This window comes from Oryctolagus cuniculus, chromosome 5, assembly GCF_051225735.1.
Source record: "Oryctolagus cuniculus isolate XC-2025 breed Fujian yellow rabbit chromosome 5, ASM5122573v1, whole genome shotgun sequence".
Lineage (NCBI taxonomy): Eukaryota > Metazoa > Chordata > Mammalia > Lagomorpha > Leporidae > Oryctolagus > Oryctolagus cuniculus.
The window spans coordinates 133746272-133772095 of record NC_142871.1 but is presented as its reverse complement, the minus strand read 5'-3'; the positions used below and the strand labels follow the sequence as shown (position 1 = coordinate 133772095).

The following is a 25824-nucleotide window of genomic DNA, read 5'->3' as shown; positions in this document are numbered from 1 at the left end:
CCAGCTCCGGCCATTGTGGCCATTTGGGGAGTGAACCAGTGGATGGAAGACTCTCTCTCTCTCTCTCTCTTTCTCTCTCTGTAACTCTACCTCCCAAATAAACAAACACATCTTTAAATAAAAAATGTAATTAACTGTTGTTAACATCCCTTTCTCAGGCAAAAATTTAGTGTGATATAATAGGAAACACTGACTCACAAAACTCAAAAATGACTTCATGAAGAATTACAAAATAGTTGCCTTTTGTTCTTCTTGACCTTTTATTTGTCTCTTCAGAATGCATATACTCGTTAGTTCTTACCTACATGCACACTGCCTACTCTAAGACCGCATACTCATAGCAGTTATTGGCATCGGCTGGATAAAAACACCTGAACAGCACACATGATGAACCACTGTTATGAAGCACCTCCTAAAAGTCCTCCAAGGCCAGAAGCACCCTTAACACTGCAAACGCAAAAACGGAGGATGCTGATGTTCTGCGTCTTCCACATGACTTATGTGCATTCTTAATCAGTGGATAAGCAGGATTATGCTAGAAACTAGCTTGTATATATTCTGTACAGGAGAGCTGCAGCTGGTATGTGAAAGAGGTGGGCGTCTGGCCCAGCGGCTAAGACACTGGTTGAGATGCCCCTGTCCCACACCGCAGTGCCTGGGCTTGCTACCCAGCTCTGGTTCCTGACGTCAGCTTCCTGCTAATGTAGAGCCCGGGAGGCAATGTGATGGCTCAAGCACTTGGGTCCCTGCCACCCACGTGGAAGACCTGGGTTCCTGCCTCCCAGCTTCACCTCTGGCCCAGCCCTGGCTGATGTGGCATTTGAGGAGTGAACAACAGATATGAATTCTTTCTCACTGGGTCTCAAAAAACAAAACAAAACAAAGTCCTGAAAAAAATTTTTTTTGACAGGCAGAGTGGACAGTGAGAGAGAGAGAGAAAGGTCTTCCTTTGCCGTTGGTTCACCCTCCAATGGCCACCGTGGCCAGCACGCTGAGGCCGGCGTACCGCGTAGATCCGAAGCCAGGAGCCAGGTGCTTCTCCTGGTCTCCCATGGGGTGCAGGGCCCAAGCACCTGGGCCATCCTCCACTGCACTCCCTGGCCACAGCAGAGAGCTGGCCTGGAAGAGGGACAACCGGGAAAGAATCTGGCGCCCCGACAGGGACTAGAATCCCGTGTGCCGGCGCTGCAAGGTGGAGGATTAGCCTAGTGAGCCGCGGCACCGGCCAAGTCCTGAAAATTTTAAGTTAAATCTGCTCTTCTTAAACTGAAACTGAGGTGTTATATGTTTAATTTGATAAATATTTATTTGTTTGAAAGGCAGAGAGATAGAGATTTTCTATTCGCTAGTTTACTTCCCAAATGCCTGCAACAGCGGGGGCTGGGCAAGGCTGAAGCCTGAAGTTAGGAACTCCATCTGGGTCTCCCACGCGGGTGGTGGTGACCCAAGCACTTGGACCATCATCTGCTGCTTTCCCAGGTCCATTAACAGGAAGCTGGACCAGAAGCAGAGCACCTGGGACCCAAAGTGGCACTCGACATGGGACGTTGGTGTCCCACATCTGCACCTTTATCAAAACTTTTATTCATAATGAATTAAGATAATTTAGGTACCAGCAAAGTCTGCACTAAGAATCGTCCTGAATTTCCCAATTGATACGGAGAAATAAACAATCCCAAACAAACAAACGAAGCAAAATGAGAAACTTTCCAACCTTTGGCTGAGAAGTGGGGTGACACTCCTGAAAGACGCTCGAGGTCTAAAGTGCACCTCTCCTCTGCTTCTTACCTTATCGCAACATTCAACAGCTTTGGCGTACTCTCGGAGCTTCAGGTAGCACATGGCCAGATTCAGAAAGGCGGCGAGCAGAAACGACTCCGAAGCTTTCGATTCCTTTTCTGATAAGCCATACTCCATCTCTAGCCAGGACACTATCTTCCCATACTGAATCACCGCCTGCATGTACTTGCCTCCCTAGGAGAGAGAAGCTGTTCAGTACTTGCTGCGCTTACACGCTGAACAGAAGTCGCATAAGCACAGTCCTGCCTTGGAAAACCAAGGCCTCCGATCAAAACCACCCCTTGTGTGAACCTGGAATGCGCATTTCTTCCTGCCCTTTCCCACCCCCTTGGAAGGCCCAATAGCCCAGGAGCCGGTGCAGGACTTGCTCAGGCACTGCCCAGCGCCGGTCCTCAGTGGCCGGCAGGTGGGCACCAGGCTCTGGGCTCCCAGCTTTGGTGCTAATGTGCATTAGCCTTTGCAGAGGAGAGCGAGCACTTTGGAGCGGAGGTCACTTCTCTGTCTTCACCTGACTTTAAGCATTGCATAGTGAACACCAGATTCTGACACGTTCCCATCCCAAACACAGCAACTCTCAGTTCTCAAAATCGTGTCAGGTGCAAATACTCAGCTCTGTCATTTGTAGAGCAGAAGCGTCTCCAGACAGCACACATACAGGGGGTGTGGCTGGGCCTGCAAGCATTTCACTTCCGGAAACAGGCCATGGAGGTTCTAAACAAGAAACTCAGGAGGCAGAGCCGATGTGTTTACTTTCATCGTGAGATGAATCAAAGTGGCAGTTGATAAACACACAAACTGGGAGGACAGGCGAGGGCTCCCGTTTCAGGAGGTGACTGTCAGCTCTCAAACACAGATGACACACCTGCCCGGATGGCAGGAGAGCAGCCCCACCCGTCACGTCAGGACGCTAACGCCTGTGTTTAGGTGATGAACACTGAACCAGCACGCTTCCAGTACAGCCGAGCAGTGAACGCACCTAACCACGCGGCCGTCTCCCCACACAAGGCAGTCCTCACCCAGGGACGGACAGGAAATGCACAGAGCGGGTCTAGAATACTCCTGTCGCAAAGGACACGAGCTGTGCCTGCAGAAAGGAAACCCTGATGCTGCTTTCTGGTGATGAGACGTGCAGACCTGTTCCAAGCAGAGGGCCTGGGTCTGAGCGGTCACTTGGTTAGGAGGGTAAGAGTCTCGCAGCTCATCAGCTTTGCTGCAGGAAGACAAGAGGAGGGCAGGCACGCCATCCGTCGATGATCCTGTCTCAGAAATTCGTGACGTAGATCATCTGTAAGAACGTGAAACCGGGGGCTGCCGTGGTGGTGCCGCAGGTGAAGCTGCCACATGCAGTGCCGGCACCCCACACTGGAGCGCTGGTTCGAGTCCTGGCTGCTCCATTTCCAATCCAGTTTCCTACTAACACACCTGGGAATGCAGTGGGTGATGGCCCAAGTGCTTGGTCCCCTGCCACCTACATGGAACACCAGGACAGAGCTCCTGGCTTTGGGCTGGCCCAGACCTGGTATTGAGGCCATGTGGGGAGTGATCCAGCAGACAAAAGATCTCTCTCTTTCCCTCCCCCTATCTGCCTTTCAATAAACCAATTTTAAATAAAATATATAAAACCAGACCCTTTCATTATAAATGCTGAAGTTCTTGAGGAAAGTTTATTTACTATGGATGAACTGTATCTGCCACTCCAAGTTCACATGTTGAAGCTCTAACTCACAGTGTGATGGAATTTGGAGGTGGGGCTTTTGGGTAGTAATTAAGTTATTTTAAATTTTTATTTACTTATTTGAAAAGCAGAGAGAGAGAGAGAGAGACAGACAGACAGACAGATATCTCCTATCCAATGGCTCACTCCCCAAGTGCCTGCAACAACTGGTGCTGGGCCAGAGGTGAATCTGGGATCCAGGAACTCAGTCCCAGTCGCCCACGTGAGTGACATGTACCCAAGTCCTTCAGCCATCACCTGCCGCCTCCCAGGGTGCTCATTAGCAGGGAGCTAGATTAGGAGCAGAGATGGGACTGGAAACCAGGCAATCTGATACAGGATGAGGGTGTCTGAAGCAGCATCTCCACTGCCATGCTAAACACTGGCTCCAGTGATTAGGTGTAGATGAGCATCCCCCTCAGAGGGATTAAGGTGTTTTTTGGATTAATGTTCTTATAAGAAGAGACAACAGAGAACTTACTTCTTGTCTTTTCACCTACAAGTACCCAAAGACAGGCCACGTTAAGGACAGAGCAGAAGGGGGCCCTCACCAGATACTGACTGTGCTGGCTCATTTTTTTCCCCCTAAAGTTTTTTTTTTTTTTGGGGGGGGGGGACAGGCAGAGTTAGACAGTGAGAGAGAGAGAGAAAGGTCTTCCTTTTGCCGTTCGTTCACCCTCCAATGGCCACCACGGCCAGTGCATCATGCTGATCCGAAGCCAGGAGCCAGGTGCTTCTCCTGGTCTCCCATGTGGGTGCAAGGCCCAAGGACCTGGGCCATCCTCCACTGCCATCCCGGGCCACAGCAGAGAGCTGGCCTGGAAGAGGGGCAACCGGGACAGCATCTGGCGCCCTGACCGGCACTAGAACCCTGGGGTGCCGGAGCCACAGGCGGAGGATTAGCCTATTGAGCTGCGGCACCGGTCCCCCTAAAGGTTTTACTAATTTACTTGAAAGGCAGAGCTACAGACAGAGGGAGACAGAGAGAGAGTTCTTCCATTCGTTGGTTCACTCCCCAAATGGCTGCAATGGCTGGAGCTGAGCTGATCGGAAGGCAGGACCCAGGAGTTTCTTCCAGGATTCCCACACGGGCGACAGGGTCCCAAGCACTTGGACCATCTTCCGCTGCTTTCCCCAGGCCAGTATCAGGGAGCTGGATCAGAAGTGGAGCAGCTGGGACTCAAACCGGCTTTACCCGCTACAGCACAACACCAGCCCCTAAGCTGGCTCCTTGATCTTGGACTTCCAGTCTGAAGAACTGTGAGGAGTAGATTCCTGATATTTAAGCCACCCTGTCTATGGCATTTGGTTATAGTAGCTGAACACATTGAGCTAATACTTGTGTTTTGTCATAGCCTTAGACCTACCTCTCATTCTTTTTATAGTGCCCAAAACAGAAGAATAAAATCCTCCCCAGCTTCAGGGGCTAGCATTTTCTTCTTGCCACTCCCTCTTCTCTCCCTGGATCATAAGCTCTCTGAAGCTGAGCAATATGTCTCTCCTTTCTGCTATAGGCATGACTCAGCACAAAGAATGAGTAAACACTAAAGCCCCAGGACCACAGCTATGGGATTAAAACTTCTGTCGCTGAGAATAAAAACGTAGGGGCAGGTAGAAATGAAAGGTGCTGGCTGGCATGTCGCCTGCCAGGTCTTGTGTCTTGCTCTCGCCCTCAATGGGCTTTTCTGAGCCTCTCTCAATATAGTGTTCCAGGGACGGGAAACCAGCGCTAGTGAGGAAAGAGGCCGAGGGCTCACCACTTACCTCTTCTGGAAGAGCTGGCAAAGAAACTGTAACAGATTTAACAGTGCCTCTGCATTTAGAGAGCATTTGGGTTTTTAAAGAGCTCTTTCACTTATCAAAAATTTACCTGCTATTAAGGGGGTTTTTCAGTATCCTTCCCAAGTTACAGAGAGCACAGTGCTCAGCTGCGGGCGAGTTTGCACTCCCCGAAGGGCAGTCGTCACACCTGGGTGGTGGGCAAGGCTGCTGGCATCCAGCGGGTCGAGACCAGCGCGGCTGCCAAACAGCCTAAGCATCCGGGACAGCCCCATGACAGAGGGTTACCTGGCCCTAAAGGTCAGTAATGTCAAGGTTGAACATCCTGCACTGAAAGAAAGAAGAAAAAACTAGAGGGAGTGAGTTCTGTTTATGAGTTTTTCTTAACCCCAGTTCCTAGAGTCATAGATGACTTGTTTCTAAACTGCATTACTGCTAGCCTGGATCAAACCAGGACAACTGGTTTGTCTGAAAACGGTTGGCTGGCAGAATCAACACGGTTAAGCAGCTTGCTTTAGAAACGCTTTCTTCCGAGAGGAGCACAAGGGGGCGCACCAACCCCACATCACCAGAGTCCTCAGGCTCCTCAACCTCCAGCCAAGTCAGAGAAGCCCAGCACTAACCAGGTGTGACAGCTAATGCTTTTTCTCGTCCTGCAGATCCTGTCAGCTCCAAGGGCAAAAATCAATGTCTGTTTAACCGGCTTGCACAATGCCTGGCATGGTATCATGCTGTTACTTGCACTTAATTATTCTCCGAATAATTCTCCGAATAATTAAATGGAAGAGAGTCCTCTAGTATTTTTCTTTGCAGTGTTCAGAGGTTGACAAGAAGACTTTGCAGGCTGTACAGCACAAGCATTCCCATTTAAAAGCTGAGCACCTTCAGTCTTACCAGAGAGAGAGACTTGCCCGTTAGATATAAACCAAGGTGACAGGTCAGGGGAGAGGGAACTCCGCTGTGCAAATGGCATGAACTATAGATTTTTCAGTCTGGCCCATCTCTGTTCTCACCCACACATCTGGACTCTGTGCGTGTATACAACGTGCCAGGTCAAATACCCTGGAAAGATGAGGCCCAGGAGGGCAGTGTGGCAGATTTGAACCTGCCTTGAGGTTGAAGAGAGAAGGGAATGTGCACAGGAAGCTATCTACCAACCAACTTGAAGTCTTACAGTAAAGGCTAGGATCTTTTACCTATAATTAGGAAGGTGCCTCCAGGGAAGTTTTCAGTGGTACAAAATGTTCAGAGACATTCTGGGAGAAAAGTCTTAGGTCAGTGGTTTTGAACCTTTCATTAATTTTTCCCCAGTGGACTAATGTTTTGAAAGACTTCGTCTATCAAATTGCATGTTAAAAATAATTTGTTCCATATGTGTGCATGCCGATCCAGCGGTAACTTTAGGAAGGCTCACGACGTTAAGAAATGCACAAACCACGGTTGCAGTTGTGACGCTATTAAGCACCAACGTTAAGTCACGTACAGACACCTAAGCACTGCTTTCTGCTGTGGACTGCTCCCTGGGGCTCCCAGGACACAGCCACACAGCTTTAGGACACATGGGCTGGTGATACTACTTTGTTACCAGTAATATTCTCTGGACCATCAGCAGCCAATTAGAGCTTCTGGTTAGATGAGTTGTTTTATTATCCTGAGCTGATAAAATTTTAGTCAAATGCCGATAACCTCAAACCTCCCAAACAGATACAGTTCCATCTAGAAGTTTTGGGAAACATAAATTATGGTTATGCATCACTTATTGGTGAGGAGGTGCTTTGAGAAATGTGCTGTTGGTTAATTTTATCCTGTGCGAATTCTTCCAGGAACCTGCATGGTAGAGCCTATCACACATCCAGATGATATGGTGTGTCCACGCAGCTCCTAGGCTGCAAACCTGACAGCCAGTTTCTGCACTCCTGGGAACTGTAACACAATGTAAGTCTTTGTGCTTCTATGTATATCTAAGCATAGAAAAACCACGGTGAAAATACTGCCTACAAGGTAAACGGTGCACCTGCCCAGGGCAGTTTACAGGACTGGAAGTGGCTCAGGGGAGTGAGTGAGCGATTGTGAAGGCCAAGGACATTGCTGTTCACAGAGGCAGACGTTACACACATTGGACACTCATGCTGCACTAAACTTGTAAGAATATTTTTCTTTCTTCAATAATAAATTAACCTTAGCTGACTGTAGCTTTTTTACTTTATAAACTTGAAAAAATTTAAAAATATTTTGACTCTTTTGTAATAACATTTTGGTTAAAATCCAAACACACAGGGTAGCAGTATGAAACTATTTTTTCTTTATATCCTTACTCTATAAGCTTTTTCGATTTTTTTGTTATAACCTGACACAGACACACACAGTAGTGTAGGCCTGCACAGGGTCAGGACTGTAACTTCCTCATCTTGTATCATCAACTTCCACGTGGAGCTGCCGTCTCTTCCTGAGAGACCTGCTGAGGCTGTTCTATGTAAACTTTTATTTTTTTATAAGTTGAAGGTGTATATGCTAAAACAATGATAAAAGTATAGCACAGTAGATACATGAGCCAGCAACACAATTATTTATTTTCACTAAAAGCACTCTCCCATGGCAGTAGCACAGTGGGCTGGCATCACAGTATGGGAAAAGTATTGCACTGTAACTTTAAAATGGTCACAGTCACTAGGAATTGTTCGGCTGCATTAGAACTGCTGGCACCAGGGCTGTGTATGGGGCCCTTCACCAATGGTAACTGCTATACGGTACACGGCTCCAGAAACACAGGAGACAGTCGGGACCTAAGGTCTTACGGAATTTGATGGAAACTTTCTTTTTTATTGTAATGTATTGTGCATTTGAGTATACAAATAACCCATCTGGAATGTTACTTGAATAGTTTAGAAGTATCTATTTCTTTTAGAATTTTTTTTTAAAAAAAAAAAACAAGTCTTGCTCTCATGAGTTTTGAAATTTAAGAGAAATTTAGAGCTGGAAAGAAACTTGGGGATCATCTAGTCTAATTCTTTCACTTTTGACATGAAAATAAAACCTCTTGGGACCCTTTTAACTGACCTTAAATCATCTAAATAGCAATAGAGCCAGTTTTCCAAAATTCCCCACGGTTTCTGGTAATCCATGCATTATTTCAGCATATTTAACAATTATATAGAAGCAAATATGAATATATAAATAATTCTATATTCTTTAAACCTATAGGTTTAATTAAATTAAAATGTCTGACTACAACCCACAGTAAGAAACGTTTTAAACTGCAGCCCAGTACCCACTCATACTCAATAAATGAAAGTTTTATGAAACAAAATTTATTACACATTTCACCAAATTGATTTTATGTCCTGATAGGGGGGTTCAGCTCAAAGCATGAAAAACAGAACCACACACTTTGCTCTGTCCATGCCGATTTCGCACTGATTGTACATTTCACCTACTTCTCTCTCCTTTGGCTTCACACTGCCTCCACGCCCTACAGGACAAGGTTGTGAACTGCACAGCGTCTTTCAGAGCAGAAGTTCCACAAAGACACCCTGAGGTCTATTTGTGCATCACTGCCTTGCATGGCTGAAAACCGGCATCTCATTGCTGTTCATGGCTCTCAGGGGCAAGAATAGAAAGAAGCCTTGACAAAATTCCCATTCACTGCCTGATCCTCATCACTCAGTCCACTCTGCTGGACAGGGAGAACGTATAAAAGCATACATTTTGGCCGGCGCCGAGGCTCAATAGGCTGATCTTCCGCCTGGGGCGCCGGCACACAGGGTTCTAGTCCCGGTCGGGGTGCCGGATTCTGTCCTGGTTGCCCCTCTTTCCAGTCCAGCTCTCTGCTGTGGCCCGGGATGGCAGTGGAGGATGGCCCAAGTGCTTGGGCCCTGCACCCACATGGGAGACCAGGAGAAGCACCTGGCTCCTGGCTTTGGATCAGCGTGGTGCGCCGGCCGTGGCGGCCATTGGAGGGTGAACCAACGGCAAAAGGAAGACCTTTCTGTCTCTCTCTCTCACTGTCCACTCTGCCTGTCAACAAAACAAAACAAAACAAAACAAAAAACAAACAAACAAAAGTATACATTTCGGGGTGGAGAAGCACTGGGTAGGGCACTCTAGTCAGAATCACATAAAACAATCTTTCCTTTTCCTCGTATGTAGGGGTTTAAGATCTATGTGACAAAGCATCACATTCCTACACACTGCAAGAATGTGCTGCAGGGTGGGCCTATAACACATTGCTTGCGCCATCCACAACCTGTCCTGGGGCGCCTGGCTTGAGTCCTGACTACTCTACACCCTGGGAGGCAACAGGTGATAGCGCAAGTACTTGTGTCCCTGTCACTCACAGGGGAAACTGAGATCAAGCTCCTTACTCCTAGCTTCAGTCTGACCCAGCCCTGGTGGTTGTGGGCATTTGGGGAATGAACCAGCAGACTCACTGTCTGTCTTTTAAATAAAATGATAATAAAGACAAAAGAAACACCTTTTAAAATATATTCATTTGAGAAGGAGAGCGAAACAGAGAAAGTGAGTGAGTGCTCCCCCATCCACTGGTTCCTTCCCCAAATGCCTACCATGGCTGGGGCTGGGCCAGGCTTGGAGCCAGGAACAGGAAACACAACCCAGGTCCCCCACAGGGGTGGCAGGAACCCAGTCACTTGAGCCATCACTACTGCCCCCCAGCATCTGCATTAGGGGGAAGTCAGGAGTCAGGAACTGGAGCTAGGACTTAAATCCAGGCACGCCCATGTGTGACACAGGCGTCTTAACTGTTTAGGCTAAACATCCACTCTGAGAAAGGGCTCGTGAGAAGAACTGATGATGAGTATCGTTCAGGAACCTCTGAAAATGCCTTAGAAAAGCAAGTGTGCATGGATTGTCTTGGCCGTTAGAGTCAAGTCGGCTTCTTTGGAAATCTGTGCATGTTCTCTGGCTTTTGTTACGTGCCCTAGTATCACTGAGACAACGGAAAGGACAATGATGTGAAACTTACCTACGGGTGAGTTCTATTTCTTGATAACAATTACCCTATCATTCTTCTTTCATTCCACACACACTTGTTGAGTGAAATCTATGTTCCCAACCATGATGCTCTAGGCCTTGAGCCATGCAGTGGAAGGTGGGAGGTTAGAATCTAGCGGAGAGCGTGTAAAACCGTGTTTGTATTCTCCTTTTCACATTAATTCTTTTTAATTTTTTGTAATAGTGAAAATGACAGACTTGTAAAACCTCAGGCTTCCTGTTAAAAGAAGGGTGCTGATAGAATTCAGAGCAGGGAATTATCAGCACAATTACTGACACTTCAGGGGACTTCTTTGCGATGGACGGGGTTATACAAGGGCTCACACACCTTGAAGTACACAGTTCCCTTCTCTTTGACAATGGCAGCCTGCTCCAACTTTTCTTTGGTATCCATCTCCCAGGATTCTTTGGCCTGCGTGTAAATTCGGGACAATGGTTAGATGAACACAGAAGGAAAAGCATCACGTGATGCCAACAGAACAAACAGCAGCGACTTCTAGAGGGCTGGCTGAGACTCCCAGGGCCGCTGCCAGGTGCTGCTCTGCCCGTGCAGGACGCACTTTGCTGACCCATGTCGCCCCGGGGGTGGAGCAGGCAGAATCACAGTGAGGAACATGAACTGCTGAGCACAGCTGAAGAGTGTGTCTTTAGAACTACAGTGAGGCCACCCCGGGAAAGCCGGGGTCCCCCGTGGCAGACCTGCAGGCCTCGCCTCGAAGCTGCTCTCACTCCACAAAGCTGTTTCTCTCAAGCCTCAGTTTTCAACTCTAATATGAGAACACTACGATAGTCGGTCATGATGGTTTAGTCCTGTAGGGGATTCCAAATTCTAGGTCGTGTCACCGTCTCCTCACTGAGACCACCAGGTATACTAAAGCCTTGAAGCTGTAGTGACTTGTGGGTGTGTACTTGGGGGATTTCAAGGAAACACCACCGGGAGGGAAAAGCTCATGCAAAAATATCACTTCAGGGTTGTGGATAAGTGACGTCATCATCTGCTCGTGTATATCATGTGTATTATTATTCGCCACCATCACAGATACAGTCCAGAAACAACCGCACTGCCCACGTGAACGGCTGCATTTAAAGGATCATAAAAGCCAACAGAGCAATCTGGAGTCCTTAGGAAAAGTGACAAGGGGCATGGTTGGTGCTAGCTACAGCACACACATCACCAAGTTTAAGACGGTAGCTGTGAAATTTTCTCTGTTCCATAATCAGCATGTGTTCTTGGTGTCACAGCTCTCCCACTCCAGCTTTTCCTGGATGAATGATGGGAAGGATACTAGCCTAGATCCATGTTGCTTCCTAACAATTTAGCTTAATTATTTAAAAACCTAGTGAGCAGGGGCCCTTTGCAGTTTTTATAGTGGCTTCAACCTTTACGGAGTATAAATGTATTCTTAGTCCTACAAGGCAGAGAACTCAATCACACTGCCCCAAACACTATCCCACCCTTCGCTTGGTTTCACACACCCCATCAAGTGGTGGTGACTGAGCACAGCTCGCTGGAGCAATCCCCAGGGAGAATCTGCCAAATAAGCGGTGCCCACTGGGCCACGGGAGGGAAGGGGTTACTCTGTGCACTGTGCAGAGCTCGGGTCTGAGCGACTGCACGCTACAGGGCCTTCAGCACAGGGCAGACAGCAGGACGGCTGGGCGTGGCAGGAGCATGTGTTTATTTGGGGGAACAGGAAGCAGGGGGGTACAGTGAGGAACATCCCTGGGGGAGGGAATCCCAAAGTGTCCTCCCCTCACTTTCTTAGCCCTGGTGTTATGGCCCCAGGACAAGAGTTTCCTTTCTAATAAAACATACAAGGCCACAGCTGCAGTGACAGCTTAATGTCCAGAACACGGAGGCAGCGCTGCGCAGGAATAAACAAGGAACCCAAAAGGCTGCCCTCGAGTGCAGCTATGGTGTGCTGGCGGCGGCAGCTGGGACGGCCGCGAGGCTCGCTCTGGCACATGCTACGTGTCTGTCCAGGCAATCTGCTGTTGGCAGCCTGCGGCAGGGGGGTGGGGTGGGGGGAGATGGAAATATGTTCAAGGGGGTTTCTGGAGCCCAGGGCAGTGCACAAATTCTCTCTCTTCTCCACTTGGACAGGTATAAAAAGAGCCATAACTAACAGGCTTCTTTCCTAAGTCCCTGGTCACACAGCCTGGTGGCCCTGAGGCCCTGCAACTGGGATTGTAACTGGGAGTTGCAGTGCAGGCCTCTTCGTGACTCCTGTGAAGGTACAGTCCGTTCAGCGCTGGAGAGCTGCGCCCCACTCCCCCAAGGAACTGCTTGGCAGAACGTGAACCTTTTTGTCCTCAACCCAGGAAAAAAGTACAAAAAGAACAAGTCTAGGAACAAATAAGGGAACAAGTCTTGGATTCTACCCAAAAAACGTTAAGAAAAAAAAAAAAAAGGCTGACACATAGGAACAAAATAACAACACTGAGCTCCCTGGGTTGTATATCAGCTGTGCTATGTCAGCTGGCCCGGACTCCAGTGGCAGCATTGGAGCCAAGGCACAAACTGGATCATGAAAAGTACAATACAGAAACGAACACCGTCTATCTACACCACCCGTAAGATACTGATTAGAGGAAGTGGGTGGATGGAGAAGGAATCTACCACAATTGCAGAGAAGTTGGTATTTTCTCACCTTTTCGAAGCTCTTAAGTGTAACTTCATATATAAGCTCAGCATTAGGTTCAATGCCAAATTTAGGCTTCCCTGCCTCTCCAAAACCATATCTGAAATGGAGAGTAAAAAATAAAACTTTAAAAGAATTGGTGTATTTCCAGGCACTTCCTTCGGTATTTTGAGGCATCATATTAGCATATAGCTATCGTTTGCAAGCTACACACATGAGAGACCCTGAAGACGAACCAGATGTTGATCAGGAGATCCGGTGCCAAGGATTGCTGCGGCGGTTTTCTCAGAAACCAGGCTTGATTTAGTTCCTTCTCTCCTGCAGTCACGTGTCATGCAACACCTGTCCTCTGCCAGACAGCTCACTTAATGTGATTTTAAATGTCTCTGTCCTCTTCCCGGCTCCATTTTATATCTAGTTCTTTTTATAAAACGGCTATCATTTGGCTATTAGCAGTGTGCCCCTAAGCTTTATCAGCAGGAAGGACAGAGAAGACACAGCCATTGTAATTTTTGTGGGATTTGTCAGAGGTGTTTTTAATAAGCTTTTACCTGTAGCGTGCTATCATTTTCTGCTAGCATCGCTTCTGGTCACAAAAACGGGGGAAAGGCTAACACATCAGGAAAGAAATACATCCTCAGAGTATTTCTTTAAGATTTTCAAAAAGCACATTAGAAATCACCAAGAATATAAGAAATATCAAATCACAAATAGCCCAAGCAAGCTCCAACCCCTCATCAACAGAACAACTCTTACAGCTTTGTAGCTCTCATGTTGTACAATGCGAAAACTTACTGGGAACCTGTGTGGCTAAGGATCACTGGAGATCTTCAACAAATTAAAACACACATCTACTAGGCTGGAAGCTCCAGCGGAGCTGCCGGTCTGGTTCAGTGGATTCCCAGCACTCAGAACAATGCCCACCGCACTAGTCAAGTGTTCCCTGGGAAACACTTTCTTAGAGCTGCTGCAAGCCACGCCACCCCCTGACTCGTGAAATGGTGTCACAGAAAACTTCGGAGGCCTAGACTTCCGGGTTCCGTGGTGGAAGATGTCAGCCCCAGGTCCATGCTCACACCGCACATCTTCTCTGGGGCAAGGGGCCCAGGGTAGCTTGCATTGCTTTCTTTCTTCACCCTTTGCCTGGATTTTCAGGAAACAATGCTTACTCACTCACCTCCACTGTTACACAAGAACATGGAAGTTGTAGCCAGAGGGAGGCATAGAGATACAGTGAGGGCTGGTAGGACTGGGGTGCGGTGGTTTTAACAGCAGGGCAAAGGGTATCTTCAGCAAAGAAACAAAAAGCATAACTACCAGTGGCTAGATTTGGGAAGTGGTGCCTGGTTTGCTACTTTGAGCTCTTAGATCTGTGTGTCTCTTATTTCATTTCTGCCATCTGGGAGATAAACAGAAGCCCTTACCTGCTGGAAACCAGGCAGGGAGGTGAGTCCTTACCAAGCCCGTGTTTACTGAAAGTGTGTTTCACCTGGAGTCCGGGCGGGCAGGCACAAACGCAGCCCACGGTCTGGCACTTGCTGTGCACCAGAGCTTTCAACTGGGGTTGACATCCGGCAGTGTTCAGAGACATTTCAGGAGGGTGCTACTGTTATCTAGTGGACAGAGGCCAGGAACACGGCTGAACACCCTACAATGCCCAAGACACCCCTACAACCGAGATTTATCTGGCCCCAAATAGCAATAATGCCGAAGATGGGAAACCCTGCTTCTGAGGAACTCCCAGATAGAGTCTCCATGGCCAGGGGTGGCGTGTGCATGTCGGGGAGAAAGTGTGCATGTCGGGGAGCGGGGGACACCAAGGCTCCCTGTGTGTTATCACTGACAGTGCAGAAGACTAAGGTGTCACTCCCACAACCCCTCCTGGGCCACGGTGAGGCGATGCTGTCAGGACAAGCGTGCAGCACACCATTCTGCGGAGGCATGTGCTCACCCCAGACTGTTCTGGGAGAATCTATGCTGGCTTCCGTCCTATACAGAAAGTCGTCTGACTCATTCTGGATGAGCCTGGACAAAGACAGAGCCATGGCAGACAGTGCATCAGACTGGAAAATAAAACACCACAAACGGAATTCAAAGACTTAACCAGAAGACAAGCTGAGCTACAGTGAGAGAAGGAGTTCAGTATTCATGCCCTTGAATTAACAGCTGTCTCTTGAGAGTAGAGATACAAGTAACCACTACTAATGACTAGTAAGCTTTTATGTACATAAAGAAGCACTTGTACTATAAGTTCTTAACCAACTGCTCCCATTTTACAGATGAAGAAACTGAGGCTCAGAGAGAAGAGCTTTCTGAGAAAACAAAAAGGCAGTGGCAGAGCCAGGATTTAAATTCAGACTCCATGTGTCTCAAGAAAACTGTTTAGTTTTTTGACCCATACAGGCTCATAATTAGACACTATGGCTCTTGGAAGCCTGTGTTTTTTGCCTGGGGTTGGTGCAGGACAGAAACATAAGGAAAGGGAGGCAAACGAAGAAAGGAAGAACTATCTGCATTTTACCTAAAATGAAAAAAAAATTAATCAATCCACAGTATTCAAAACAATAGTAAAAAGGGAAGCTACTGTCCCAATAAGCAGAGAGAAAAATTTATGGATTTCTTATTATGAGAACATTCTGCCAAGAAGTCTATCAGAGTCAAAGAGAAGGAATGCTTTGGAAATTCTGTGGAGAATGAAATGCAGATGATGCTAAGAACATATGTTTCCAACAGCCGTGTTTATAGCAACATGCAGATGCAATGTTCTGTGGTACGGGGGAATCTGAGTAGAACAAGTAAATTCATAGCATGCACTCAAAACACACTTGTTTTGTAGGGATTTTGTACGTACACCCAGAGTGTTGTGCAATGCATGTGCAGTCTCATATTGCCCAGAACACACTTTACGTGACTCCTCAACACAGAGATACCTTGCACAGAAAATAACATGTTCCTTTCTAACTACGCTAAATTGTATCCCTACAGCATATGAAAAAATTTTACATCTAGGAATTTATGAAAACTCATCGGCTATTTTTATTCCTGAAAAGATCTGAAAAACTACCATATGTTAACACAGAATTTGCTTTTTCTTGTGGCCAGAGGGTGAAACGGAAGAGAAAGCCAGACAACAGCAACGACGGCTGATGTTCTGAGGGCCCGTGTGTGCCAGGCACTTTGCTAAGTGCTTCCTGGGCATGATTTCATTTAGTCTCCCACGGCTTTGTGAGGTGGACACTGCTATCCCAGCTAGAGGGGAAGCGCAGGCACAGGGGAACCACAGGGCTTGCTCGAAAGCACACAGCTGGTAAGCTGCAGAGCAGCGCTGACCACTACCGAGAGTCTAACAGTGAACGGTTTAAACTCACCAGCAACTATTTGCATTAATACATGTGAAGATAATTTGTGTTTCTCTCTGACATTAAACTTGAGACATCTGCCCCCACAACTGCCATCTCAGGTTAAAAAAAAAAATCTAATGAACGGGGGCTGGTGCTGTGGCACAGTGGGTTAACGCCAGCATCCCATATGGGCGCCGGTTCAAGACCCAGCTGCTCCACTTTCCATCCAGCTCTCTGCTATGGCCTGGGAAAGCAGTAGATGATGGCCCAAGTCCTTGGGCCCCTGCACCCACATGGGAGACCCGGAAGAAGCTCCTGGCTCCTGACTTCAGATTGGCGCAGCTCTAGTTGTTCTGGCCAATTGGGGAGTGAACCAGTGGATGGAAGACCTCTCTCTCTCTCTCTCTCTCTCTCTGCCATTCCTCTCTCTGTGAATTCTGACTTTCAAATAAATAAGTCTTTAACAAAAATACACCAAAGTGGGTCTACGGTAGCAGAAAGGGGAATAAAGTATAAAAAAGGTAGTAAATAAAAAATGCCTTAGTGAAAGCTAAAGACTTAAAGGTAGAGAACACTTAGGACAGATTTCCAAGCGGGCAGTGGCATGGCTGAAGCGTCAGCTGAGAAATGTGGTCAAGCATCAAGGCCTAGGGCGAGGGCCTGACACCTCCGGATGACTACAGAGGCTACACAAAGGCAAACGATTACGCGAAAGGCACAGCAGTACCTACTGGAAAGTGTAGGTGACCAAGATTCTCAGTAACTCAAAATCCTACCATCTGAAATACATGGAACCAAAGAGAGGATAAACTAAATAAACTAAATTCATGCAAACAGAATCAAAACATGCTGGCTTCTCTCAGAGGTCCACTTCTCAAGATGGAAGGGTTGGAGTCATGGTATAATTTTAGATCTAAAAATAACACCAATCATGTTTTCACAAGACAGACTATCAGTGTCTGATAGTTCTAAGCATGGAAGCGCTAACGGGTATCCCTACTATGGAAAAAATTTAGGCAAAAATGAGTCACATCCCCTGTCTTTAGATCCAGGAAGAACACTTTTTTTTTTTTAAATTCAGGGAATTTGGATAAAAACAGGTGGCACAAATTCAAGTGGTGCTATATTATCCAAATGCTTCTTCTGCCTCCCAACACCCACATGGTTCGCTGCCTCCTGCACCTAATTCAGAGAAAAGGGAAGACAGCAGGAGAACCACATGAGAGAAGAACTAACAGGTGCCTCTTGTGGCAATATGGCAGACAAAACAAGAAAGAAAATTTGTTTGTGGGTCCTATCCTTAACTCACATCAATCAAGTAAACATGCTTACAAGCCATTTTGATATTAAAAGGCCCATTAATTTGCTTGATGACTAACTGTAATTTGATTTAACAAACCGTTTCCAGTTCTGTATTAACTTCACTGAAAAGCCAAAACACTGAGTGAAAAGGCGAGACTATCCCTGTTCTTTAGACAACCTTCCTGTGTACTGAACTGGCATGCTCCTTACCGTGGTCCGAGGTATAAAATGCACTGTTCTTCCCGCTGCATTTTCTCCAGCGCTTTGTCGATTCCAATCGGAATGTCGTGGTCTTCTCCTTCGCCCACAACGAAGACCACGTCTCTGCAGTCAAACATCCTTCCACCGCAGCAGCCTTCCAGGTGGACTGCAGGATGGAGGACAGGGTGATCAGCCAAGGGGCTTCTTCAGCCTGGTTAACTTAGGGAAGTGCCCACTGCGGCTACGTGTGGCCAGCAGCATGGCTCTTTCCTCCTGTCCTGGAGGACCCTGTGGTGTATCTTGTTGAAGCTTAGTTCACCAGGTCTGAAAGTTTAAGAGCAACCATATTTCCTTCTGTTTTGTGTTAAACTTGTAATTACTGGTAACTGGATCAGTAAGATAGCTCAGTGGGCAATAAAGCAAATTAGGAACACAGGTTGAGTCTAAGCCTCCTGCAGGTTGAGCATCTCTTATCCTAAAAGCTAAGCACTGGAAGTGTGGCAGATTTTGAAGGTTTTTGGATTTTGGAATATTTACATAGACTTCACCAGCTCAGGACCCCTAATCTGAAATCTGACACTTTTTGGACACTACATTTTGGAGACTTTGGGATTTCTGGAGTAGGGATAATTGACCTGTATGGATATGAGGGCACTTCAAAAAGTTCCTAGAAAAATGGAATTAAAATAAATTTATTTGGGAGCAATTTTTTAAATCTGTGCATTTTTTTCATAACATGCATTTTCTGTAATATTTTTGAAGATCCTCTAGTATGACAAAGATTTCTTTACCTATAACACAGGGTCAAGAAATTCTAGATTATTTAATAGACAGTTATCAAAATATCACAACTTTAAAGTCCATTCCATAATGGTTTATACATCTGTAACTGCATCGTGGCTTCAATGTCTGGGCAAAATAAACAATTGAGAGACTAGTTCCCCCACGACACAGGAGACCAAAGGTTAACCAAATACAGAGACTCCTAATCTTATTTACATACAGCGAATAAAAATGGAAAATCCAAAGGCAACAGCATCAACAAACTGTGTCCCTTAGTGAAAGTGTGAAGTGTGAGGAAATCAAGTCTACTGTAACTTCGCAGGCCAAATGATTAATCATGTTCCCTGCACTGGTCTGTGCAAAGGCCAGTTTCCTGGGTCCTAATTCCCAGTTCCATCTCACCTCACTCAGCTCATCCCCAGTGTAGGTTCATATTAGATAAGAGGCTTTTATCTTATTAAGACAAAGTAGAAGAAATGCATACTACGGACATTTTTCTTATCAGGTAGACTCCTTTTTTCTAGGAATAACAATTTCCTGAAACTTTTCAGCTTCAATGTTAAGGATATTTATGTGTCTTTTCATTTAAGTATTTGATGCAGTAAGAAAAATGGATGGCTTTTATGGGAGCATAACAGCCATCAAACAGCACAATAATTTGTCTTTCATAAGAAAATTCTTTTTTGGGGGCTGGCGCTGTGGAGTAGTGGGTAAAACCGCCACCTGCGGCGCCGGCATCCCATATGGGTGCCGGTTCGATTTCCAGATGCTCCACTTCCGATCCAGCTCTCAACTATGGCCCGGGAAGGCAGCAGAAGATGGTCCAAGTCCTTGGGCCTCTGCACTCACGTAGGAGACCTGGAGGAGACTCCTGGCTCCTGGCTTCAGATCAGTGCAGCTCTGGCTATTGTGGCCAATTGGGGAGTGAACCAGCGGAAGGAGGATCTCTCTCTCTCTCTGCCTCTGCCTCTCTGTAACTTCATCTTTAAATAAACAAATTAAAAAAAATTCTTTGTTTCTAGTTCTCTAACATGTATAATGGCCTACACTAAACTAGCGATTTCCTAAAGCACTTTTCTAATACTACTTTGTCTAGTTTAAATCAATAACCTGCTTTAGAGAGATTAAAAAGCATTCACTTGGCTATAGTCACTCCATGTTCCATAAGATAATTATTATTTTCCAAACACAAATTCAATCCCAATGTATTCTACTTTTGAACTACATGATCTCAAATATCCCTTGAAGCTCTAAAATTCCATGACTCAAGAATATAACCAGTTTCAAAGCTAATTCCTGCTGTTAGTCATTTTGTTGGATTACCTGTTGCCCCGGCCTGAGAAGTGAAACTCTAAGAGTACACGGCAATGGTGCCAACTTTGGGGCCAAAATGTCACATGGACGTTTATGCTCTGAAGTTCTCTATCTCTTTCACTTTACACTCTATCTAGTTCACTAGGATTAATACCATCCTGACTGAACACAGAATGGGACTGAGTCTAGGAAGTTGGGGCCAGACTGAAGAGGGCCTGACTCTCCAGTGAGCTCCTCCAAATAAGGGCTGGAGCTGGCTCTCAGGGTGGGGCTGGCACATGGCATTTTCATATCCACACCCACAAGTGCAGATGATGCCCTCTATATTATGTACACTGTTGGAATGCTCTTCATTAGACAAAACTGAATTAACTTTCAGCAAATTGAGACTTCTGCATTGGAAAATATTTTTTTCAGTTTTTCTTTTATGGGAGAGTTAAGGGGAATTATATTTATATCTATACCTATCTATCAAGAGAAAGAGAGAGAAACAGAATTCCCATCCCCTAATTCAGTCCCCAAATGCCTGGGGGTGGGGCAGAGCAGCCAGGAGCTGGGAACTCAATCCAGATTTCCCACATGAGTGGCAGGAACCCAACTACTTGCGTCATCACCACTGCCTCTCAGGGTCTGCACCAACAGGAAGCTGGAGTTGAGAAGCAGATCCAGAATTGAACCCAGGTACTCCAATACGGGACGTGGTGTCTTAACCACTTTGGCTAAATGCCCACTCCTAGAAAATATTTTTAAAGCAAATTCAATTTTATTATTTTCAAATACATGCATACTAGAGAGGTTCTGTAGGAAGTGTAGGTTTGGAGATATTTTTAGTAGAGTAAAATATGATGTTTCAAAAAAAGTGGAGAGTTCCCTTAGAAATATGTGTTTCTAAATATTTTAAAATCTACCCAAGAAGCTTAATTAAGACTAATGGGGGTGGGGTGCTGTGGCATAGTGGTTTAAAGCCCCGGCCTGCAGCAGCTGCTCCACTTCCGAACCAGTTCCCTGCTGATGGGCCTGGGAAAGTCCTTGGGGCCCTGCACCCATGTGAGAGACCTGGAAGAAGCTCCTGGCTTTGGCCCAGCCCAGCTCCGGAGTTGCAGCCATTTGGGGAGTGAACCTGCAGATGGAAGACCTCTTTCTCTTTGTCTCTACCTCTCTGTAACCCTTTCAAATAAAATAAATCTTAAAAAAAAAAAGGACCAATGGGTGCCACTTTTCATGAAAATGATTTGCTGAGCAAAGTGAGTTTCAGCCCACAAGTTGTGGATTGTCTCAAGTATTGAGATTCATTATCCTTAGTAGCTCACAACCTAGTCAACAGATCTTTTTGTTGGAGGTTTATTGTTGGAAGTATCATCTTCCTCCCTAAAGGAGAGTACGTTTAGTGGGGAGGAAATTATCAGTACAATTGTTGTGTCTTTTGGTTGAACAAGTTTGAATGTGTTTCCAAAACAGGAAATCCAGACTCTGCAAAGGATTCCTGCCTGTGTGTCAGTTTCCTCAGTTGGTTTTCAGCTTGTATGTACTTGAAATTATACAAATAATTTCAGAATGTCTTTTTAGACATGATAACTCACTATTAGGAGAGTGAGAGAGAAAAAGATGGCTACAGATAAACATGTTGGGAAGCAACGAAGTCAGTAAGCCAGACAAAGTGTGATGAAGGCATAATTAAGAAAGGAACACGTCCATTGCAGTTAGTTTCTCTTAGATAATTAGCAACGGCTTCAATGTTTGGGACTGGCGCTAGGGTGTAGTAGGCTAAGCCTCGGCCTACATCGCCAGCATCCCATTTGGGCACGGGTTTGAGTTCTGGCTGCTCTACTTTGGATCCAGCTCTCTGCTAATGGCCTGGGAAAGCAGTGGAAGATGGCCCAAGTGCTTGAATCCCTGCACCCATGTGGGAGACCCAGAAGAAACTCCTGGCTCCTGCCTTCAGACTGGCCCAGCTCCAGCCACTGCAACTATCTGGGGAGTGAACCAGCAGATGTAGGACCTTTCTGTCTCTCCTTCTCTCTATCTGTAACTCTGCCTCTCAAATAAATAAAATCTTTAAAAAAAAATCAATTTTTGTGGCTATCTAGTAATAAAGAAAGATTTGCAATAGCTCTTATACTTACTACTTTATATATGGACTAATCCTTTTTTCCAGTAAATCTAACCCTTCAAGATTGAACCTGAATAAGCACTACCGACAGTATCATAAAATCTTTATAGTGACAGGTGCATGTGTGTGTATGCGCGCACACACACACACACACACTGTAGTTGGCAAGTATATATAAAGCCACAACCTTGTAATACTGACCATATCTGGAACGTTAGAGCAAGAGGAGGTATCACAGCCTCAGGCTATATACAGGCCATAGTTCTTTACATCCACAAGTAGTAAATGCTATCACTTGCTGAGTTAACTGGTTTCTAAAGTTGGAACACTGGTGAGACAAGTTCTGCAAGACTGCTGACAAGAACACACACACCACTTGGAACCACAGAAAGACTGCTGACTGCCATAGCAGGGGCCTGGTTCTTGGTGCCTAGCTCCTATACAGCCAGTTACTCTTTTTTTTTTCCTTCTTCTTCTTCTTCTTTTTTTTTTTTTTTTTTTTTTACAGACAGAGTGGATAGTGAGAGAGAGACACAGAGAGAAAGGTCTTCCTTTTGCCGTTGGTTCACCCTCCAATGGCCGCCACGGCTGGCGTGCTGCAGCCGGCGCACCGTGCTGATCCGAAGCCCGGAGCCAGGTGCTTCTCCTGGTCTCCCCTGAGGTGCAGGGCCCAAGCACTTGGGCCATCCTCCACTACCTTCCCGGGCCACAGCAGAGAGCTGGCCTGGAAGAGGGGCAACCGGGAAAGAATCCGGCGCCCCAACCGGGACTAGAACCTGGTGTGCCGGCGCCGCTAGGTGGAGGATTAGCCTATTGAGCCGCGGCGCCGGCCTCTTTTTTTTTTTTTTAATATCAATTTTAACAATTGCTACCAAAGAGAACTTTAGTAGCTCTGGCTGTGGAAGACCTGTGGTTGCTTTTGACCTTGTGTGTGTGTTTTTTTTTTTTTTTTTTTTTTTAGTGCAAATACTAACTTAATAAATATTTAATAATAACCGTCATGACTCACTTGGGACCTCAGCCTCTCGGGCTCAGACGGTCGGCTGCTAATCCCAACCAGCATGATTTACGGGAAGCAAATGATCTATGACGTGCCAGAGAGAATAAAAGGACATACAGGATGCTTCTACTTAGGGCTTTCTTGGTAGAGAAAGAAATAAACAAGTTAAAAAGAGACATCTTCTCTTGACTTGAAGTCTATGTATCTTAAAGGGGGGAGGTCCACCAAACCCCACAAAGTCAAACCAAACCAAATTACCCAAGCTTAGCTGCGCAATCCGAGTGTAACCACATCAAGTGAGCCTGGTCCGATGCAAAACATCATTTAAACTGGAGCTCTGACTTATTGTTCTCTTACTGCCCTGGAGCAATTTTGTTTTGAAGAGCACAGAACACCCTGTTCTGAATGTGGCTGGCACATGAACTCGATGTGCTGACAGCAATTTGTACTCCGATTAAAATAGGGGGGGAGAAAAAGGAAAGAGAGCACACAGCAGTAACAAAAACTGGAATGCAAGAACCCAAAAACTGTACAGTTTGTATTTCAGGAAGCAAAACTGAGAAAGAGGCTCCATAACTTAAAAAAAAAAAAGTGCTGTAAACGCTCCAGCCTAAAGACGTTAGCTCTGGTAAGTGTCTGTTTTTCCCTTTTCTAATTATAGTAGTTGGTGTCTGATAGCTTTGCACTCATTCCCAAAACAATTACTGGGTCATGGGGATCTGAATGGGGATGTTGTAACTGCATCACTACTAGACAAGACTGGCATTTGGCCCGAGAAAGCCAGGTTGTGACAGGTTACTCTCACTGGGCAAGGATTTTCTCTGCTGCCTGATTCATGCCAATTGAGCTTTCTGTCTGCCTGTGGCTCTTGCTCAATAGAACAGGGTATCTAAGAGCGAATGGGGTCCTGATAACCTCAGGAAAAGGCCGGCAGAGGTGGATTTCTAAAAGCAAGGGGCATATTAATCACTGACCATGAAAATATGGTTCTATCAGGCATGGTGGTCAAACTTCCCCCAACTGTCTCTGTACTGGTCTGTGCCACTGGAGATGAACAAGTGCCACTGCCGAGCTCTCTGGGGACTGAGAGGCAGATGCTGACTGAGGGCAGGGGTGGAAGCTGGCTCTTGCAGCAGAATGACATTTATGTAAATGACTCGGATTTCTTAGTCTAAACAGGAAGCATACACCCAGCAATACCTTCTCTACCAACACAAACCATATCACTCTTCCTTTTATACCATATAGCACTTGAGCTAGACCTGGATTCTAGTCTCATTTTGCCACTCAACAATCGTGGCTTCGGCTAAGCTCAGTGACGGTCTGGAGTTCAGGTTCTTCATGCACAGAAGAGGGATGGATGAGCAGCTGAATTAAAGCTTTTAGATCAGCACCTGACACTCACTCACTCATATCTGGGGGTGCCTGCTGTGTGAGAACATGGTGTGAAATGTTCAGAGATGAGCTCAATGAATGTTAGCTACGATCATGTTGCTGAATTTGTGGTGTGTTCACAAGATGGAAATGTTTTAGAACTCTAAGAAAACATTTAATGGTTCCACACAGAGTTCTGTCGATGTAGGAACAAAATTCCTAGGAGGAAAGGCAATGTCTTATACTTCTTTTGTACCTCATAGTGATCCACACACAGTTCAGGCCAGAAAGCAAATATTTACTTAATGACTAATCTGAAAACAGGGCATGAAGGGTGGTAATTGCCACTAATTTATAGGAATTTTTCTTCTTCAATCCATGAGTCACCACTCTTATTTTGGTAAATTCCAGGAGGTTATTCACATTTTTACTGATATGGAGCTTTTTTAAAAAATACTATTCTAAAATAAATGATCCATTGTTGTTTTTTTTTTTAATAAAAAATAAAAACTGGGGCAGGCATTTAGTGCAGAAGTAAAGATGCCTGCATTTCTTATCAGAGTGGTTGGTTCGAGTCCCAGTTCCTTCACTTCTGCTCCAGTTTCCTGTTAAATGTGCACCATGGGAGGCAGCAGGTGATGGCTCAAATGGTTGTGTCTTTGCCACCCATGTGGGAGACCTGGATTAAGTTCTGAGCTCCTGACTTCAGCGTGGCTTAGCCCTGTTATGGGCATTCAGGAAGTGAACCAGCGGATGGAAGATCTCTGTCTGTCTTTGTCAAATAAAATGAAAATAAATAAAACATTTAAAACACCCAACTGTTTTCTACTATGATTTTACTCCATGTGGAGACTTCTGAAAGAAAGGATCTAAATAAATTCAAAATATTTGAGAGAATAAACATCATCTATTTTAGACCAACTATCATAATACACTATTTTGTGAAAACATATAATAAAAGGGTTTCAGGAATTTGCTTTCTCTTCCTGGACTTCCTTGTGTGAAAAACAAACAAAACCCAAAGGCCTCACAGTTCTGTCAGATCTCAACATGGACATACATAGAATCTTTACTCTATTTTCAATTTTTAGTATTGTTTTGTTTTTAGTGTTTCATTTATAAAGAAAATATAGCTATATTTTTCTGTTGTGATAATTTCACTTTATGAAACCTTTTGTCTTTAATAAGAGACTTTATCTCATGCATAATTTTTGCAATTACTGACTTGAGTGGTTTTATCTTTGTATTAGGTTTCTTATACAGTGTTTTATTTTTGTTTTTATTATTTTTGCTGGATTGATGAAGCTTTCTTTGTTCTTCTTATTCTCAACTCCATACTGAGTGATTTGCAAGTTTTACATGCTGGTCTTTAAATTTAATTAATTATTTGAAAGAGAGAAAGAGAGACACAGAGAGATCTGCCTTCTATTGGTTCACTCCCCAAAATACTGCAA

The 25824-nt window shown here is 45.6% G+C and overlaps 1 protein-coding gene and 1 long non-coding RNA gene across 6 annotated transcripts in view; one reads left to right on the top strand and one right to left on the bottom strand.

Annotated features, from left to right (window-relative positions):
* The window catches only part of FKBP5 (FKBP prolyl isomerase 5), a 131157-nt gene that overhangs the window by 6330 nt on the left and 99003 nt on the right, over positions 1-25824 (bottom strand). For all 4 annotated transcript variants that reach the window (XM_089334041.1, XM_008262824.5, XM_002714639.6 and 1 more), the window contains 4 exons: positions 17799-17955; positions 12955-13045; positions 10632-10715; positions 1789-1974 (listed from right to left, as the gene is read on the bottom strand). In XM_089334041.1, the coding sequence (XP_089190167.1) occupies positions 1789-1974; positions 10632-10715; positions 12955-13045; positions 17799-17955 (518 nt within the window). The remainder of the gene's footprint in view (positions 1-1788; positions 1975-10631; positions 10716-12954; positions 13046-17798; positions 17956-25824) is intronic.
* LOC149126679 (uncharacterized) overlaps positions 23496-25824 on the top strand; it is a 59201-nt gene continuing 56872 nt past the window's right edge. For both annotated transcript variants that reach the window (XR_016234639.1, XR_016234640.1), the window contains exon 1: positions 23496-23624. This is a non-coding gene — a long non-coding RNA (uncharacterized LOC149126679). The remainder of the gene's footprint in view (positions 23625-25824) is intronic.